Source organism: Ursus americanus, chromosome 2 (assembly GCF_024610735.1).
Source record: "Ursus americanus isolate L20-20 chromosome 2, mUrsAme1.1.p, whole genome shotgun sequence".
Taxonomy (NCBI): domain Eukaryota; kingdom Metazoa; phylum Chordata; class Mammalia; order Carnivora; family Ursidae; genus Ursus; species Ursus americanus.
Window position 1 is genome coordinate 1,788,318 of NC_142128.1, and position 18,877 is coordinate 1,807,194.

Genomic DNA, 18,877 nt, shown 5'->3' on the forward strand with positions numbered 1-18,877 from the left:
TTTGTTCTTTTCCTGATGGTTAAGGTAGGATAATATCCCAAGACAGAACATATGCTCAGTAATGATTACCAAACAGTCACATGCCGCCAAAGAATCTGAACTCTGACCACAGGAGAATCTAAAAGTCAGAACAAAACAAAACAAAAAAAAAATTTTTTTTTTGAAGTCAGAATTCAAAGGCCCATTTTAAACCAAAGACACAGCACGCACTCTTGACGGGTCTCCACCATCCGTACAAGTTTCAGTCTTAAGAAAGCTATGACCCCAAGTGTCAGTTTCCTGAACTGGGACATCTGTGTTTTTTAAAACAATGTTTAGGAGGGAAAACAGGTCATGTCAGATCAGCCACCTGTCATGTAATGGCCCACACACCACGGAAAGAGCAGGAACACGTGGAGGAAGACTCTGGTTTTCTGTGGGAGTAAATGTCAAGTTCACGGACAGGACCTGAACACTCACAAAATGGAAGGCACACTGCGCGCCCACCCAGCCCCGACAGGTGACGCAGACGAGGAGAGAGGCAGCCAGACCCCAGACTGAAGAGCTAACAGGATGGGCTTTGACGTCAGGCAGGCGTGTGCTGACATCCGGTCTCTCACTTCCTCGCCACGTGGCCCGACACATGGTCACCTCCGAGCTTACCGTTTACCACCAGGGAGAAGGGGGTAAGGACGCCTGCCCCTTACCCTCGATGCACCTCGATAACGGCAACAACCCCTCCGAGGCCCCTCTCGCGGGGTTTCCTCCCTGCCCGAACCCTTCTGGCACCAAACTTCTCAACCGCGGGCTTCGGACTGAACCCAGAAGCTGTAGTTCAGAACAAGGCCTGGCCCTGGAACACCACTAGCTGCCCTGAGCCGCTGGGAAGGAAGCCGCTCTCACATCCGGAGCCCCAGGGCCGCAGGCTGACTCCACCTCGCCCCAACGGCCTTGTGGGAAACAGGAGACAGCAGAGCTGAAAATCACTCGCTCCTAGAAATCACTCAGTAATCCCCCGCCTCCCTTCCAGATTCCAGGTTTTGAACTCAAAAAGCCTTTGTGCATCCGTGGACTGAGAACCGAGTGCCCATAACAAGAGGTGTTCAGGGCGATGAGCTCCAGGCCGGCCCACAGACCTGGGCCTCGCACGTGGCAGGGGTGAGCTCGGGCCCCCTCCTCTGGACACCTCACTACTATCAAATGGCCTGGCAGGTGTCAGAGAACCAGGCGTCACAGGGTGACCCCCAGGGCACACCTCTGCCTGTCCACAGCGCACAAAGGGTAACGATCAGCGCGCCATCTTCAATACCCCTTCGGGTCCGAAATTCTGCGATTCCCCAAGCCAGCTGTTCACAAACAGAAAGCAACGAAACATTGCACAAAGACGGCGATCTTTCCCAACACATTTCCATCAGAGCCTCTGGACGGCAGTCCTACTACAGGCACGCGCCTGGAGACGTCCAGCCCCCCGTGTTCCGACAGCAGCTATCAGCCGGGGCCGGACTCACGCACCACAGGCCAGAGCTCTGGGAAACCAACAGGATTTGCCCAGCGAGCCAGGCTGCCACACATGCCCTTGCTTCCTCTAAGCCAGCCTTAGCAAGCGCCGACTGCCAAAGTCACAGGCTGGGAGACCCTGAGCAGCGGCCTCGGGCCAGCCCCTCCCAGGAGGCCGCCCCCTCGGCACGCACGCTGACCCACGTGGAGGGGCTGCACGAAGCACGCGCAGCTGTCCCGAAGTCCGCTCAGCCCAGGCTCTCCCCCGGGTTCTCACCGCTTGCAGAGAGCCCCTCCCAGCATCAAGGGCTTTTCAAACCACAACAAGTCATCCGTCCCCCAAAGGCAGCCAAGGAGGAAGGTTCCTACTGCCTGAGTTTAGTAGGAGGGTGCACTGGGACAGTCTTCTTTTTCTTTTTTTTTTTAAAGATTTTATTTATTTATTCGACAGAGATAGAGACAGCCAGCGAGAGAGGGAACACAAGCAGGGGGAGTGGGAGGAGAACCAGGCTCCCAGCGGAGGAGCCTGATGCGGGGCTCGATCCCAGAACGCTGGGATCACGCCCTGAGCCGAAGGCAGCCGCTTAATGACTGAGCCACCCAGGCAGCCCTGGGACACGTCTTCTGATGGACTCCAAGTTCACAGTTCTACTGCGACCACCATCCTCAGCTGCCCGTTCACCAGAATGTAGGATGACAAGAGCCAGCGAGAGATGACCCGGTCTCGGGGCTAAAGCGTCCAAACGGAGTGTGCATCAGAATCACTGGGTGGGCTCCAACAAAGGTTGACGGGTAAGTAACACTTAACCAAAAAAAGATACAAAATAAGCGCTGGCCAAGATGTGGAGCGACCAGAAGCCCTGTCGTGGCGGGTGGAAATGCAAAATGCCGCGCTGTGCTAAACAGCCTGGCAGCTCCTCGCAGAATAAGCAGAATCCCCGTGTGACCAGCAATCCCACTGCTGGGTCTCTCCCCACAAGAACTGGAAGCAGGGACTTGAGGTGCTCGCTCGCCCACATTCACGGCAGTATGATTCCCAGCAGCCGAGAGGCAGAAGCACCCCACGTGTCCACTCACAGATGAACAAAATGTGGTCCATCCGCACCACGGAACAGTATTCAGCCTTAAAAAGGAAGGCACCCTGGCACCCCCTCCAACATGGATGAGCCTTGAGGACGTGGTGCTCAGCGAAAGAAGCCAGACACAAACGGACGCACACTGTGGGATCCCATTTATAGGAGGTCCCTGGACTCGGCAAAATCACAGACACAGAGAGTGGACAGTGGTGCCAGGGGGTGGGGGTCAGTGTTTCATGGGGGACAGAGTTTTAGTCTAGGAAGATGAGAAAGTTCTGGAGACAGGAGGTGGTGACGGTCGCACACCAGTGTGAATGCTCTTCACGCCACGGAACTACGCACCTGAAAATGGTTAAAATTGTATGTCATGTACGTTTTACAATTGAAAACCCACACAGATTGCTGGGCTCCGCGCCAGAGTCGAGGGTGGGGCCTAAGACCCTGAGTTTCTAACAAGCTCCCAGGTGAAGCCACAGCTGGTCCAGGGGCCACAGTTTGAGGACCACGGATGCAGGATGAGCAGAGGAAGGAACTCAGCACCTTGCCTAGACCCATGGCCCAAACCTGACAAAAACCAGGTAGGTGTTCATAAACACAGCCACCATGCTTTACTCACTCGTCAGAGAGGGCAGTGACCACTGGCATCCCTGATGACAACTCTTCCATGAAAATAACAGGAATGGAACCAGCAGGGGTCCCCAATTTTCAAGAGGCACATTCCTCGTCAGGCTCACGAAACAGGTTTCTATCTCTGATCAAGAACTGTCGTAAGCTACTCTGTTACTCTGAAATTCGGCTGTCCTCAGGAAACGGAAGCAACGGTGTCCTCATCCTTACGGTGACCATGGCCTCAGAACTGAGAGCTCAGCATGCGATGGCCAGGGAGCACCATGAACAACCCTCGGGTGGGCGGCAGACTCGGAGCTCAGATACACAGAACGTCTCACGGTCTCAGCTTTGCTACCCCTCGGATGCGGCTTTCTCTCACCAACTTATTTTATGTACCATTACGACATTTTTTAAATAAAGAAAACCACTCCAGGGAGCCTGGGTGGCTCAGTCCATGAAGTGTCCCACTCTCAGTTGCTGCTCAGGTCGTGAGATCCAGCCCCGCGTCCGGTTCTGCACTGTGCAGAGTCTGCTTGGGATTCTTTCTCCCTCTAACCCTCCCCCCTAAAAAAAAAAAAGAGAGAGAGAAAGAAAACCACTCCCCCCCACAGCGAGCACACATGCGATTCCCCTTGCATACTCCGCACATGTACAGCCCCACAACAGACATACACGGGATTTTTTACACACGAAGCGTGTTTCCATGTGTGTGCGCAACCACGCTTCTCTTTCAAATTTCCTGTAAAAGCAAAACCCTCCTAAGCAGTAAGCCACTCAGTAAAACAATCACCACAAACACTGTTTTCCTTTCACTCAACCTCTGTTCTTAGGTACCTGATAAACGCATCCACGTTTGTTTTCGTTGTGAGATATTTCAAACGTACCTAAAGTACAGAAAATATCAGAATCCATGTACCCACCACGGAGATTTCACGGAAGATAACACTGTGCCATATTTTTTTCTGAAAAAGATGTTAAATCCAAAAAACACATTACAGGGCACACCACCCCCTCCCCGTTTCCTATCCAACAGTGTCCACTGCCCTCCGGCCGAGGGACAGCACGTGCAGGCAGGCCTCTGTGCCTTCCCAGTGTCCGTACGCATCCGCACAGTGCAGGTGGGTACCGTATTTCACAGATACGACAAACGTCATCACCACTGCCCTCCGGCCGAGGGACAGCACGTGCAGGCAGGCCTCTGTGCCTTCCCAGTGTCCGTACGCATCCGCACAGTGCAGGCGGGTACCGTATTTCACAGATACGACAAACGTCATCACCACTGCCCTCCGGCCGAGGCACAGCACGTGCAGGCAGGCCTCTGTGCCTTCCCAGTGTCCGTACGCATCCGCACAGTGCAGGTGGGTACCGTATTTCACAGATACGACAAACGTCATCACCACTGCCCTCCGGCCGAGGGACAGCACGTGCAGGCAGGCCTCTGTGCCTTCCCAGTGTCCGTACGCATCCGCACAGTGCAGGCAGGTACAGTATTTCACAGATACGACAAACGTCATCGCTCCCTTTGTCTGCGCTTTCCCGTCCTGGAAGAGAGCACGTGAACAGAGTGCACACATCAACTCCGCTCAGTCCGTGCATGGCAGCGTGGCGGCTCCCAGACACAGAGATGGGACACAGGCTCCCCACAGCCTTCTCCGTCTCGGCCACCCGCCCCGAGGGTGACTGCCACCGTCTAGCCCTACACGTGACTTTCGCCTGTTGTTATGTAAGTGGAATCAAGCTGTAAGTCCCCCCCCCACTCTGCCTGCTTCCGCTCGGCACGATGTGTGAGGCCCGTCCGTGTCCCTGCGTGCCGCTGTCGCCGCTACAGACCCCACCGTGTGGTCAAGCCGCGGTCCACCTCCTTGTTCCGCTGCCGGACAGCCGGCTAGCTCCCAGGTTTTCCTCCGACACGCGGCACTGCTAGCAGTGCTTAGCACACGTCATGCGGTGGGCGTGTGCGCTCATTTCTGTCAGGTTTGGGCCTCACAGTGAGGTTCCTGGGCCCCGGGACTTCACATGTCCGGCCAGGACTTCACATGTCCGGCCTGGCCAATACTTCCAGTCTTCCAGGGCGACTGAGCCGCATCGCACTCCGCTGAGCGACAGGTCTGGCTGCCTCACACCCGGGCCGCTCAGTATTTCACGCGCTTCCCCCTCACGTTCCAGTAGGGCCTGCACTTCTCTACCACGGTTGCCAGTAAATCAGCACTTCATCTTGATTTTTTACAGAACCACCACTGTTCTGTCCACCTAAGAACTGCTCCCTATAGTGACTGCACACTCTCTCAGGTATGCAACTAAAAATCAGGGAGCCATTCTCCCGTTAACTGTTCTCTGCTACTGAAAACGCGTGAAGAACAGCCTCATTCACAAGACATTCTGCCGTATTTGTTCATTCTACCTCTAGCGTCAATCCCTAGAGACTGCTACAGTTTGCCCTGCTAATGGGCACTGCCCTAGACGGCTTCCACACACGCATGTTGAGTGAGACTTCCTTCAGAAACCCTCTTCTGAGCGTTGGCACAGTGACCTTGGCAATCTAACGCACGTACCACAGTGGCATTAAAAAGAGAAAACCAGGGCGCCTGGGCAGCTCCATCAGTTAAACGTCCGACTCAGCTTCGGCTCAGGTCAAGATCGCGGGGCCCTGGGATCAAGCCCCGCGTCGGGCTCCCTGCTCAGTGCAGAGAATTCTTAAGATTCTCTCTCTCCCTCTCCCTCTGCCCGCACTTACACATGCTCTCGCTCTCTCAAAAAAAAAAAAAAAAAGAGAGAGAGAGAGAGAGAAAACTAAAATTTTGGCTTCCCATCTGTGGATCAGAATGGCAATCACGGAGGGGAATAGATCCTAATGCAAAGTTTCCTCAAACCCACCCCCCCCCACCCCCCAAGCCGTTCCTCCAGCCGTTCTCAGCCGCAGACACTGCAGTCCTGCCGCCCCTCCGCTCGCCTCTCTGCAGCCACAGCAGGCGCCCTGCGCTGAGAGCCCACACGCTGTCCGCTCGCGTGCGGGGGGCCGCCCCTCCCCAGCCACCTGCAGAAAACGCCCTCACCTCCTTCAAATCTTGGCACAAACACCACTTTCCCATGACGCGTACTTGGTGACAACTACAACGCACACCCTCTCCTCCCTCCACGTGCGAACACATCACAGGCTCAGTACGTCTGAAAAGTGTCCACCTCCCACGACAAGACCATCGACTCCAGGACAGCAGGCCTCCTTACTTTGTCCACACTCTGACCCGGATGGTCAAGGACACCACCCAGCACACAGGGAGTGCTCAAGAATCATCTGCTACCTCAAAGAAAGGACTCAGAGTCACGTGAGCAAGAAAGCCACATACAAGAATCGAGGACTGCTCTGCTCTCTTAGGCAGGGAAACACCCCCCCCACACTCCACCGCACCAACAAATCTCATCAAGGTCCCGCGGGTGACAGGAACCTTGCCTCAGTGAGCTATGGTGAGAAGTAAAAGCTGGCTAACACACAGGACGGCTCTCAACAGAAGCCCTGAGCAGGGACAGCCTCACGCTCGCAGTGCCTCCCCACCTCCACCACGGCCTCCTTGCCAATTTTCAGCTATATCCAGTTTTCCCCGAAATAACATGAGCCAAAAACCCTGATTATATAAAGGCATAATGCAACATATGGATAGTCAACCCGCACGGCAAGAGAAGAAAGGTTTTCCTCTTCCTGCGATGGTTTAAGTGCTTTTACCTTGAAGCAAAGTAAAAATAAACAATCTCTTCAGGTCCTTCCAAGTCCTCTAGTACTTCTTAGCCGAGAATTTCTCAATTGAATCCTCTCCAAAGCTCAGTTCAAACACTCCTTTAACAATAAAGTGTTCCCAAAGCCCCGTTAAGAGTCTAGTGATCCTTTCTACTCTCCGGGTTGAATCTCCCTGCTGAGCTCCCTCAAGTTCTCACCCACGGGGTTCTCCCACACCCGAACACTCGCCACCTCCCCACCCCAGTTCAGGGAGCTCTGGCTCCCCGATGCTGCCCAGCACGGGGGTGGCACGCAGCACGTGCCGACTGTGTGTTCCACTTGATCAGGAATGCCGCCGGAGCCCTCCCTCACACCATACACAAGAACTAAAACATTCAGGTCCAGGGACCATTTTGAAAGCACTAAAACTACAAACTCTTAGCAGAAAATATGGAACTAGATCTTCATGACCTTGGATCAGGCAAAGCCTTCTCAGTCATGATGCCAAAAGCACAAACAACAAAAGAAAAAAAAGATCAACTGGACTTCATCAAAATTAAAGGCTGTCCTGCTGCTAGACACCATTAAGAAAGCAAAAGACAACCCACAGAATGGGGGGAAACACGGATGAATTGCCGATCTGATAAGGGGTATGTGTCGAGGATATATAAAGAAATTCTGAAAACTCATGTTGTTTTAAAAGACAAACTATGTAATTTTAAAAATGGATGAAGGATTTGAATACACATTTCTCCAAAACGGATACACAAAAGGCCAATACGCACGTGAAAAGACGCCCAACCACAATGAGATTCCATTTCACACCCACTAGGACGGCCACAATCAAAAACACAGGCGCAAGGGGCGCCTGGGTGGCACAGCGGTTAAGTGTCTGCCTTCGGCTCAGGGCGTGATCCCGGCGTTCTGGGATCGAGCCCCATGTCAGGCTCCTCCGCTATGAGCCTGCTTCTTCCTCTCCCACTCCCCCTGCTTGTGTTCCCTCTCTCACTGGCTGTCTCTACCTCTGTCAAATAAATAAATAAAATCTTTAAAAAAAAAAAAAAACACAGGCGCAAAAAAGAGAGGCAATAACAAGTGTTGGTGAGGACAAGGAGAAATTGGAGCCCTTGTACTTGCTGGGAAACAGTCCAGCAATCCCTCCAAGGGTTAAAGAGAGGTTACTACCAGAGCCAGTCATTCCACCGCTAGGAATGAAAAGTACATCCACACAAAAACGTGTGCAGGAACGTGCACGGCAGCATTATTCACAACAGCCAAAACGTGGCAACAGCCCGAATGTCCACCAACCAATGAACGGGTAAGTAAAATACAGTCTCAATACAATGGAACACTATGCAGCCATAAAAAGTAACAGCGGGCTGGTCCGTGCTACCGCGTGGATAAACCCTGACACTCAGCCAAGGAAGCCAAGCACGGAAGGACACATGATACAGGGTTCTACTGACATGACATCCCCAGAAGGGGCAAATCTGTAGGGACAGAGAGATTAACAGCCACCTAGGCTAGGAGGAGAGGGACTGGGGAACAAAGACGGACCATAATGGGCGGGGTTCCTCCCAGGGGAGATGACGGTGATGGCTGCACAATTCTGTGAATATACTAAAACCACTGAACTGGACACTTCAAATGGGAGAATTATGTGCTGTGTGAATGAGATCTCAGTGAAGCTATTAAAAATGTTTTATGGGGCGCCTGGGTGGCACAGCGGTTAAGCGTCTGCCTTCAGCTCAGGGCGTGATCCCGGCGTTATGGGATCGAGCCCCACATCAGGCTCCTCCGCTATGAGCCTGCTTCTTCCTCTCCCGCTCCCCCTGCTTGTGTTCCCTCTCTCGCTGGCTGTCTCTATCTCTGTCAAATAAATAAATAAAATCTTTAAAAAATAAATAAATAAATAAAAATGTTTTATGAATCCCCTCTCCTCTCTCCAGCTTGTGAATACAAACCGCTTCTCTATACCAGCGCCATGCCTGGAACATGGATGGCTTGCAATCCTGAATGAGAGGGGGGGTCTACCAAGAAGGGGAAAAACATCTACCTGTGAAGTCCTCTGGTTGTTCCAGGCACAAGCAGAAAAATCTAGCTGGCAACACTGTCACAGTAACTTCCAGTGGCCCATGGGGCCCGTCACCCCTGTGGCCGTGAAGCAGAACTGGAAGCAACCACTGAATGCCCAGAAGCAAAGAGAGTCGCCCTCAATAATGTATCTCCCTGCTCCCCTAACTCTTCCCACCAATTCAAAGGCAGGGACGAAGCTGGCCATCCGGACAGGGTGTGCGGTACCCACCACCATTCAAACAAGGGCCACTCCAATGAGTCTGGAACCTTACTGAATGCATCTCCTTAGTCCTAGAAAACCCTGTAAGCAGGTGCTTGGTCCCATTTTACAGATGTGAAAACAAGGCCCAGCTAGCAGCAGGGCCTGCCCGAGATCACAGAGCTGGCAAGCTGAGTCACTGGCCCAGAACCTCCACCAGGTTACGTGATGACGCCCAATCCTGTGTTCCCTCCCTGACTCACGGAGAGAGGGGAGCAGGGACAAGCACACCCCACGCCCGGGGCCAGAGGTCAGACGGTCTCAGCTCACATCCCCGACTCCTGTGTGACTGTGAACCAACAGCTCACCTCCCTCACCTCCCTCAGGTCTCGTCCCTAAGATGGGGACCATACCATCCACGTCACTGTCTGGTTGCGAGAGTTTGTTTGTTTTTTTTTTTAAGAAAATACATGAAAGCATCTAGCATGGCGCCTGGTACTCAAGCTTTTCTTTTCCAAAGGACCTGCAGGCCAGACACGAAATTTCCAATCAAACCACAGAGCGGATGAACTGCAGGCCTGGCTTGCTCGCTCCCGCGAGCACCGGGCTCTGCACCGCGACAGCAGCATCTTGCTCTGGTCAGGACCCGAACAACGCCTGAAGTTCCATGCTAATCACAAACAGATCGCGGGTGGTCCCTGGGATCTCAGGGACACGTGTGAACCACTCGCACACAAATAGGACATTCTCAGCTGTGAGTGGCTACTCCTTTCCAAGGGAGATGCAAGAGACCAAACCACAGAGGGGAAAAAAAAATCACGGGTCTGTTTCCTGAAGACATCACAAAACTGAAGTTGAGTGCCAAAAACAGTCACCTATCAGATGATTTCCTCTGAGTCAAACTGGAGCAAGAGGAACCAGCACCAGGGCCGCCAGATCGCTGCTTCTCCATGAATCTCACCAAACCTGCTTCTGAAAGGGCCCCATTCAAGTTGGGTCTATTCCTCAGAAAACCTCCTTGGTCTCTCACTTTTGGAATGTTTACATGTGGGGAGGCCCAGTGATTTTTTCCAGAGTTTAAAAGGAATACTAGTTTAGCTAATTTGGGGAATCTTGGAATAACTCACAGAGGAGGAGTTCAAAATTCCAAAAACAATCATGGTCTCTCTCTTTAACTAAATTCAATCTGGTTTTCGTTTTTGTTCTTTCTTGAAACCCTCACCCCGGGCCTGGTTGGTTCAGTCTGAAAGTGACTCAGGTTTTCTAGGATCTCTTGCCGTGAAAGCGAAAATATTCCAAAATATCCTGCAGGGCTAAGTGCGTCTCCATCCCAGGGAAGGCTAAGTAGAGAGCCTGCATTCACAACCAAATGAGGCCCCGCTAATAAAATTCCAAGCAGTCACTTGTATTATAAGCCAAGTGAGATACAATTAAATCCATTTGAACAAACCCTGATTGGTTTATGGAAGCAATCACAAAAAGTAAGACAAGGTCCCTGCCGTCCAGCTGCCTGCGGTAGACAACCAGGAATGCCATTAATCAGCCGGAGAAAGGAACGCCCCGGAAATTGGCAAGAAGAACGAATTAGCAACTGTGAAGAATGTCACAGGAAGACAAATACGTAGTCAGTCTTGCCCCCACAGCCAAATGTGCACTGAATGTGGAGACCTAGTTTTCCACGCAGAGAAGGCTGGTCTCTCCTCTGCTGTCTGCGGCCCAAGACTCCAGAATCCGCTAACTAGGATAATCGGAGTATCCTCACTACAGGAGGGAACTCGCCGTGCTTTGCGAGACTGTTTTTGAGCGTTGTCGCGTTCCGCTCAGTGGGAAACACACTCCTTTCGACATTGACCCCCAGTTCCCCAGACTGACCTGGGGGGCTCTGGTAGCAACGCGCGGAGCCTAAGCCCACATGCAAACCATGCGGGTAACAGCTCCCCCGTGAAACCACCGCCGCCGATACACGCCTTCCTGCGGCCATCCCATCACGCCATCTAAAGTGCACCCCCTTCCTGAAAAGAGAAAGGCGACATCCCACAATGGTCTTCCGTGGTATTTCGAGAACGGTCACAGAGAACCACCCCACTGCATGTAAAAGCTTCCAGAGAGGGCAAGTTCATGGCCGGGAAGGCCGCTTCAGCGGACCCTGAGGGAGGCGCACGAGAGGCGGGCGCACAAGGCAGGCCCGTGGGGACCGCAAGGAGGCGACATCTGCCCCTTCCCAACCAGAGCCACGCACTCACCTGCGTGGGAATCCCGCTCCCCAGTCCCAGGCCAGCGACGGGACCGCTGCCGCCTCAGTTCCCCATCCGTAAAGTGGGGTGACATACTACTTCCCTCGCAGGGTTACTGTGAGGGGGACGGCATCTCCTCCATGAGGCCCCGCCAGAGCGTCCGACGCAGAGGAAGCACCGTGCAAGGCTTCGTCATCGACACAAGCCTAACTCTACCCCGGGAAGAACGCCCTACATGCAAGCCCCTCCCAGGAGGAGGCAGAAGACGGGACACCTTCTACCTGTGACCGAATCCATCTCAGGAAACCCACCACGTCCACAGGTCACAGCTAACCTCTCCACTCCTCCAAGAGACTGCCGACCTCACTGTCCGTCCTAAGAAGGAAGATCAGCGGCGCACGAGACACCCGGAGATGAAGAACTGCACGCACAGACCTTCCTCAGAAGAGCTGCAAATGCGATCTTTAATCTTCCTGTGGTGCAAAAACCCAGCAGTGAGTGGCACTTCTCAGGAGCTGGGAGGTGACCTTACCATCGCAAAGACAATGACCCGTGCTAAGTCACGACTATCACCCGACGCCACAGGACATGGCCTTGGCCAAGGACACCCTGGGAACAGCAGGTGAGGTCCCCAGACAGCTCTCCTGCTGTGACACAGGCCAGTGGCCCTCAGGTCTGAGTCCTGCCGGTCCCAGGGACCACTGAAACTGCCAGACTCACCAGCGCCAAGAATGTTCAGACAGAGACATTAGAAACAGTGGAAGCCGCGGGAGGGAGGGGGGCTGTCTCCTGCTGATTCAGTGGATTCTCCATTAGGAGCGGACGTTGACGTGATAAAATATGTATTCCACTATAAATACGTTTCCGACATTAACTAGAGAGTAGAAACCAAGAGAGTTCAAAATGCCTACAAAACTCGGGGCGCCTGGGTGGCTCAGTCGTTAAGCGTCTGCCTTCGGCTCAGGGCGTGATCCCGGCGTTCTGGGATCGAGTCCCACATCAGGCTCTTCCGCTGGGAGCCTGCTTCTTCCTCTCCCACTCCCCCTGCTTGTGTTCCCTCTCTCGCTAGCTGTCTCTACCTCTGTCAAATAAATAAATAAAATCTTTTTTAAAAAATGCCTACAAAACTAACTTTAATACAAGACCCCTTGTGCCCGCCTCTGCTGGGCAAGCCACACCATTAGCAGGTGCACTTGGCATCTTGGGATCTCGGGGTTTCCCTCCATGCTTCCCACTGTGAAATAGAGACACACATACACGAAGGGGTGTAACACGTCTATGAACAGTGTAGCAAAACCAGAGCTCAAACACACACCCAGGTGAAAAATTAAAAGACCACCAGCACCTGAAACCCGCCCTTGCCCTGATCCCTTGTAGGTCAAACCCCCCTTCTCCTACCGAAGCGACCACTGCCTACTTTTCGTGGCATTTTGCTTGCTCTTCATTCACAGTTTTATCACCTAAGGAAGCGTCCCTACACGACACCGTCGAATTCTGCATGTTTTTTAACTTGACAGAAACTGGAGTCACCAGTGTGTGCGTTTTCTCCGCCTTCTCTGGACACTCTCAGCAGAGGGTGCGAGGACTGAGTTCTAACATTTGCAAAGGTCCCCGACAGGTCACCTAAAGGCATCTCCCAGTTCTCAAAGCCGGATAACGGAGTTTACAGAAACTCTGATTCAACTGCACGGCCAATAACGGCGATCACCTCTAGGGTGGGGGAACTAGCTCAGCGGGAGACAGGCTTTGCTTACCAAGTGCAAGCTGGAGGACAAGTTTTACCATTGGTGCAATGCAAAGAATCATTTTCTGAAAAACAGGGGAAGAGTATCTTTAACACAAATTGCATGACATTAGCACTTTAGAAGCACAGAGAGCTTGATGCATTATCATGCAGGCATTCAACAGATAATGACGAAAGCTATTTTTAGCAGTGTAAAAAGAATGTGCAGTGAAAAGACCAGGCTATGACGTGTATATACACGTTATGAGGATAGCCACGGAAAAAACACATACATGGGAAAAAGGAAATAGAGTTGACCCTCAAGCAACAGGGGGGTGAAGGGCACCAACCCCCACCCCCCCCCACCGTACTGCTGAAAATCTGCATATAACCTCCGACTCCCCAAAAACTTAACTACTAACAGTCTGCTGTTGACTGGAAACCTCACCGATAATAAAAGGTCAATTAATACATATTTTGTAGATATGTTATATACCTGAACCTTAAATAACCTGGAGAAAAGAAATGTTAAGAAAATCACGAGGAGAACACGTTTACAGCCCCGCGCTGTATTCACCGCACACGGCTGACACTGTGTCGCTCACGAGTCAAGTGCACGCTAAAATGCGGCGGTTGTGTTGAAGGGGTGAAATTACGGGTGAGCTCTCCGTTTCTAGAATGCTCGGACGTGCAGTTACGCACTCTCCTCCAAGTGCCGATTCTCATACAACAGCGCAATGTTACTGGTTTGATTACAGCTCACTCGTAAGACTGGGGTAAACAAGCTTCCCCAGCACAAATCAGTTATGAAAGATCTTCGGGAGACCCACGTAAATGGACCTCTCGGAGACACAGTACCTAACCCACAAGTGTCTCCGGTCCATATCGAGCTTCCCCGGAATTAACCAAGCATCACATAATTTCCCTTCGCGTCTGCTGAGCACACAAACTCCAAACTGGTCAGGAGCCCTCGAACACCCCACCGAACACCTGCTCCACACGCAGAAACGGCCAACGTGCTCTCCTCCGGCAACGCAGCCAACAGAAAGCGTGAAGGGTGGCGTCAGAGTCCCCTGTGAGTCAAACGACTGACAGGACGTGCATCTCGGGCCATCCTCGGCCCCCTGCGCTACAGCGTATTTTCATCCTGACTATTTTAACAAAGAGCATCTACCCTGAAGTCTGGTTATGGTTTTTGAGTGCTTCTATAATAAACACACACAGAGAGCGAACACACTGCAGTTCTTCAGAGGGTAACAGGATCAGGAGTCACGGTCTCCGCATACCCTGGGGTCCAGGCGTCCTTCCTGTGCCTCCGGCAGGCCCCGTGTCACAGACAGGCCACCCCTCCAGTCTCTCCCCAGCAAGCAGGACGGGCAAACGCCTCTTTTTGTGTTGCCTTTTTCTTAGGAAGGAAGAAATAATACCAAAACAGAATTCCCCCACCCGGAACACATCACTCTCTTGCTAACCACAAATTCTGGCAAAATCTGTTCTACACAATAGTGACTCAGTTAGTTCCTCTTTCTTCAAATTGACACATTTTACCTTGCAAATTGCGTATGTCTGTATGTGAGGGAGAGTTTAAAGACCAATAAAGCAAACTTAAATAATATTTCCACAGCTACCGTTATCAAATTAAAATGGGATACTATCCCTAAAAAAAGTTTCGATAAAAATTCTTTTGAAACATTTAAGCCTTTTCTACAGAGCCGATCCTACTCTAGATCCTGGGAGGTAAAGAAAAATAAGTTTCTGCCTACTGGAAGTTTACAACCAGAACGTGTGTAGTGATGGGGAGGAGGATGGCCAGGAAGAGTTTTTTCCTGAATGCAAACAGCACTCTGAGGTATAATTTAACCCAAATGCACACATCTTACGTGACAGCTCAATGAATTCTGACGAACATACGCCCAAAGAAGAAGCAGGCGAGGGGCGGTGGCTGGGGCCGAGAGAGCAAGGAAACCGCCCAGGCATGCAGAGAAGGTGGGGGCCGTCTGCAGGAGCTCAGATGATGAGTAGAGCTCAGCCATGACCCCAGAGAAAACCAGGAGGCAAATGGCCGGGAGCTTCCTAACCAGATGGAATGTATGGAATGCCGTCAAGTGAGCCACTCCAACAGAAGTGAAGCGGATTCTCCCCTGTTCTAAAGACAAGTTTAGGTCCATCGGATTGCGGAAAGCAGGGCCATAATACACCGCGGTTGTTCGTGTGTATCTTTATCAGGGTGTGATGCAAGCTCAAAAACTCAAATTACACAGTCAGGCATGCGTCACTCATGCCTTGCCATTCTTACTCCATGTCCCAACTGCTGCGCTTTAGAACCTCAGAACAGGCCCTGAAACGAAATCTCACCCTGCACAGAGAACAGAGTGCTCCCACAGGATACTGTGAGACAGTAACAACGTTAACATAAAACTCCCAAAGGGTCTATGTTCAAATGAAAAAAAGAAATGCGACAAATCAATAAGGAAAAAGACACACTCCTAAGAAAATGGGCAAGAGATATGAACAGTGAGCTCAGAGAGGCCGCACACGATGAAACTATGATAAGAAAATAAACCCCACTAATACTAGAGGAAACGAAGTCCAAACAAAAATGAAACACTTTCTGAATGTAAGTCCGAAGGGAGTTTATAAGAATGGTAGTTAGCGTCCAGGTTATGAGGAAATAATGTTCTTAATACAGCATGCTGCACTCACAGGAATGCCCCACAGAGCATAAGGTGTGGGTGTCCGCTAAAACAATAGCTGTGCACATCCCATGAGCCAGCCACGCCACTGCCAGGGCAGCTACTTGTGGGAGGCACAGTAACACCCCCCCCCCAGCAGTCCACAACCTAAGCCCTGGAAACTGAATCTGTTGTTTCCATGGTAAAAGGGAACTAAGGTAGCGGATGAAATTCAGGTGGCCAACCAGCAGACCTTAGAACAGGCCACAGGCTAGGGATTATCCAGGTGGACCCAATATAGTCCAGGGATCCTCAGAAGTGCAAGAAGTAAACAAGAAAAGGGGAACCAAAGACATGACAGCATGAGAAAGACGGGACCCATGGCTGCTGGAGAAAGGGGACCATCAGCCAAGGAATGTGAGAGGCGTCTGCAAGCTAGAAAGGCCACAAAATGGATTTTCCCCTAGGGCCTCCAGAAGCAACGCAGCCCTGCCCACACCTGAGACTAGCCCAGGGGAACCTACTTTGGACTACGGACCTCCATTCAGATCCGTGAGACAGTAAATGTTCAAGCCGCCACGTTGCAGTGATTTGTCACAGCCCGGCAGAAAACTGATCCACTGCCCTAGGGGAACACGGCGGGCACCTGTGCGCAAGGGGGGTACACGTTTCCTAAGCACGCATACATACAAAATAGAAAAACAGGACACACAGAATCCATCCCAAACCAGTAACAATGTCGCCTCTGGTAAAAAGAAGGTGACGGCAATCAGTGTGAGCCTTTCACTCAATTGATAATTTTCTACTTTTTTTTTAAAGAAAACACGTTTGTCCGCATACTGCTTAATTGGAAGTTAAATTTTTAGGGAGTTACCATTCACAGATTAAGCTTCAAAGCATTAGAATGTGAGACTCTTAATGCTGAGAACCAGGGAACACAATTTTCTCTGACAATCCCAAAGGCACTACAAAGACCGAGACCTCACAGTCCCCACAACTAATACCAGGAGCAGGGTCTGCCTGTGCAGACAGAACACCAGAAAAGAAAAACTTCATGCTATATCCCTAAGCACGAACCCTTCATCAAATCAAAATCAGCCTTGGCTAAAGTGTGAGTCAGACGTTCACGGTCTACAGGCAAGATTCAGTCTCAAAACCTTAGGTTTTCTGACTCCAACCCACCCAACCATGACTACCACCTGGACATTCCTCCTTAAAAGTGGGCAACTCACTTGCCTCTGGGTCCTATTTATCCCAGTGTAAAAAAGGTCTGTTCTCGGGCGCCTGGGTGGCTCAGTCGGTTAAGCTTCTGCCCTCAGCTTAGGTCATGATCCCGGGGTCCTGGGATTAAGCCCTGCATCAGGCTCCCTGCTCAGTGGGGAGTCTGTTTCTCCCTCTGCCCCTCACCCTGCTCGTTCTCTCTCTCAAATAAAATCTTAAAAAAAAAAAAAAAAAAGTTCTACCACTTCCCCTGCTTCATAGGATGGTCAAAAGGTTTTAAATGGAATGAAATGACAGGCTACATCCCAACAGTCCGTGAACCCCACTTTGAGACTCAGTCTCTGTGAACACAAGTGCTACACTGTCCACATGGTGAGCACGCCTAATAAAATCACCACGACCCCAAAGAAGGCCAACTACCATGGTTATTCGTGGTGAAGTCACAAGGAAGGCAGGCTCAAGAGCTCGTGCCATCCACAAATGGCCAGTGGGTGAGTCCTGCATGACACATCCACCACAGTACCCACGTGTGCAAAGAGACCCCGGAGCCACCAACACATCCAGCGACTGTGAACTGCTTCACAGTCTGAGCGGAAATAAGCCAATGCGGCCTCCCTTGCCCAAGAGTGACCAGCCAAGGGGTCCAGGCTGGGGCGAGGTATGGGTGAGGCTGACTGCCCACGCTGGGCTCAAACGTGTGACCTCGAGAACACAGTGTTCTCATCAACAGCAGAAGCCATCACATGCTTCCCCTTACACAGCTACAAATGAAATGAAAAATAACTAAAAACCAATTCTGGAGGTGGAGGACTTCTTTCTAGACGCAGACTCACCCAGGAGCTTTTATACCAATGAGTCCAGTCCAATGCCCACCCCCCAGCAGCTTCCCTGCCACTCCCCTCCCTTCTCTCCCTAATGAATAAACACTCTGGGAGCGCTCCAGAACTCACTGGAAGCACAGCCCCCTGGGGACACCTCGCCAGACACAACCACCCAGGCGAAGCCGCTCAGCCTTTTGCCCCCCCCCCCCGCCGACCCGCGCCAAGCAGCAGCAGTAACTCCTACCAACACTGCCCCCCAAACTGTTCTCCAGTTAGAGGACTAGAGAAGGGAACTTTTCAAGAGGGAGCATCCTAGAAAAGCCAACACTAGCGCACGCTTTTCCGTGTTTATGCTCATCCACTGGAGCAGAAGCACTGATAGCGAAGTCTGTCCGGTGTGCGGATGAGAACGCACAAGTCCTGGACGGCGCGATTTCTTGTCCGAGCCCCACGCGGCCGGCCGGGGCGGCACCGCGGGGAGCCGAGTCGGGGGACCGGACTCCGCCCCGAGGGGCTTGCACAGGGAGGCGTGGCCAGGACAAACCTGAGCAGGTGCTCGGGTCCCCGGGCCCGCGGCGCGCTCCTCAGCGTGGCAGGGGCGCGCGGGGCGCCAGCCGACAACCAAGGAGGCGAGGGCCGCGGGGTCCCGGGGGAGGGGGGGCGGGCCCGGGGCCGCGCGCGGGAGCAGGGGGACCGCCAGCCGTACCTGCCGCCGGCGGATCCGCCTCCTCGTCAGCCTCCGCCTCAGCTGCCGCCGCGACTGGCGCCGCGCCTGCCTCCCCCGGCAGCCGGTCCATCACGCCGCCAGTCATGTGAGCGCGAGCCACGTGACTTCCTCCGCGCCCGCCCGCCCGCCTCGCCGCGCCCACCTCGGCACGCCCCGCCCGGGCCCGGCCCAGTCACGCCCTCGGCACGCCCCTCGAGCTGCCTAGCCACGCCCACTCCGGGCCTGCCACGCCCCTTACCCGGGCTCGTCACGCCCCTTGCCTGACCTCGCCCCGCCCCGCCCCGCCCCGGCCACGCGGCCACTCGGAGGACTAGCCCGCGCTCCCGCCCGCGCT

General features: G+C 52.7%; 1 protein-coding gene across 2 annotated transcripts in view; it reads right to left on the minus strand.

Annotated features, from left to right (window-relative positions):
* The window catches only part of SNX8 (sorting nexin 8), a 37,853-nt gene extending 19,198 nt beyond the window's left edge, over positions 1 to 18,655 (minus strand). For both annotated transcript variants that reach the window (XM_045813241.2, XM_045813240.2), the window contains exon 1: positions 18,523 to 18,655. In XM_045813241.2, coding sequence (XP_045669197.1) covers positions 18,523 to 18,628 — 106 coding nt within the window. In that variant the 5' untranslated portion in view covers positions 18,629 to 18,655. The remainder of the gene's footprint in view (positions 1 to 18,522) is intronic.
* Between the last annotated feature and the right edge of the window lie 222 nt (positions 18,656 to 18,877).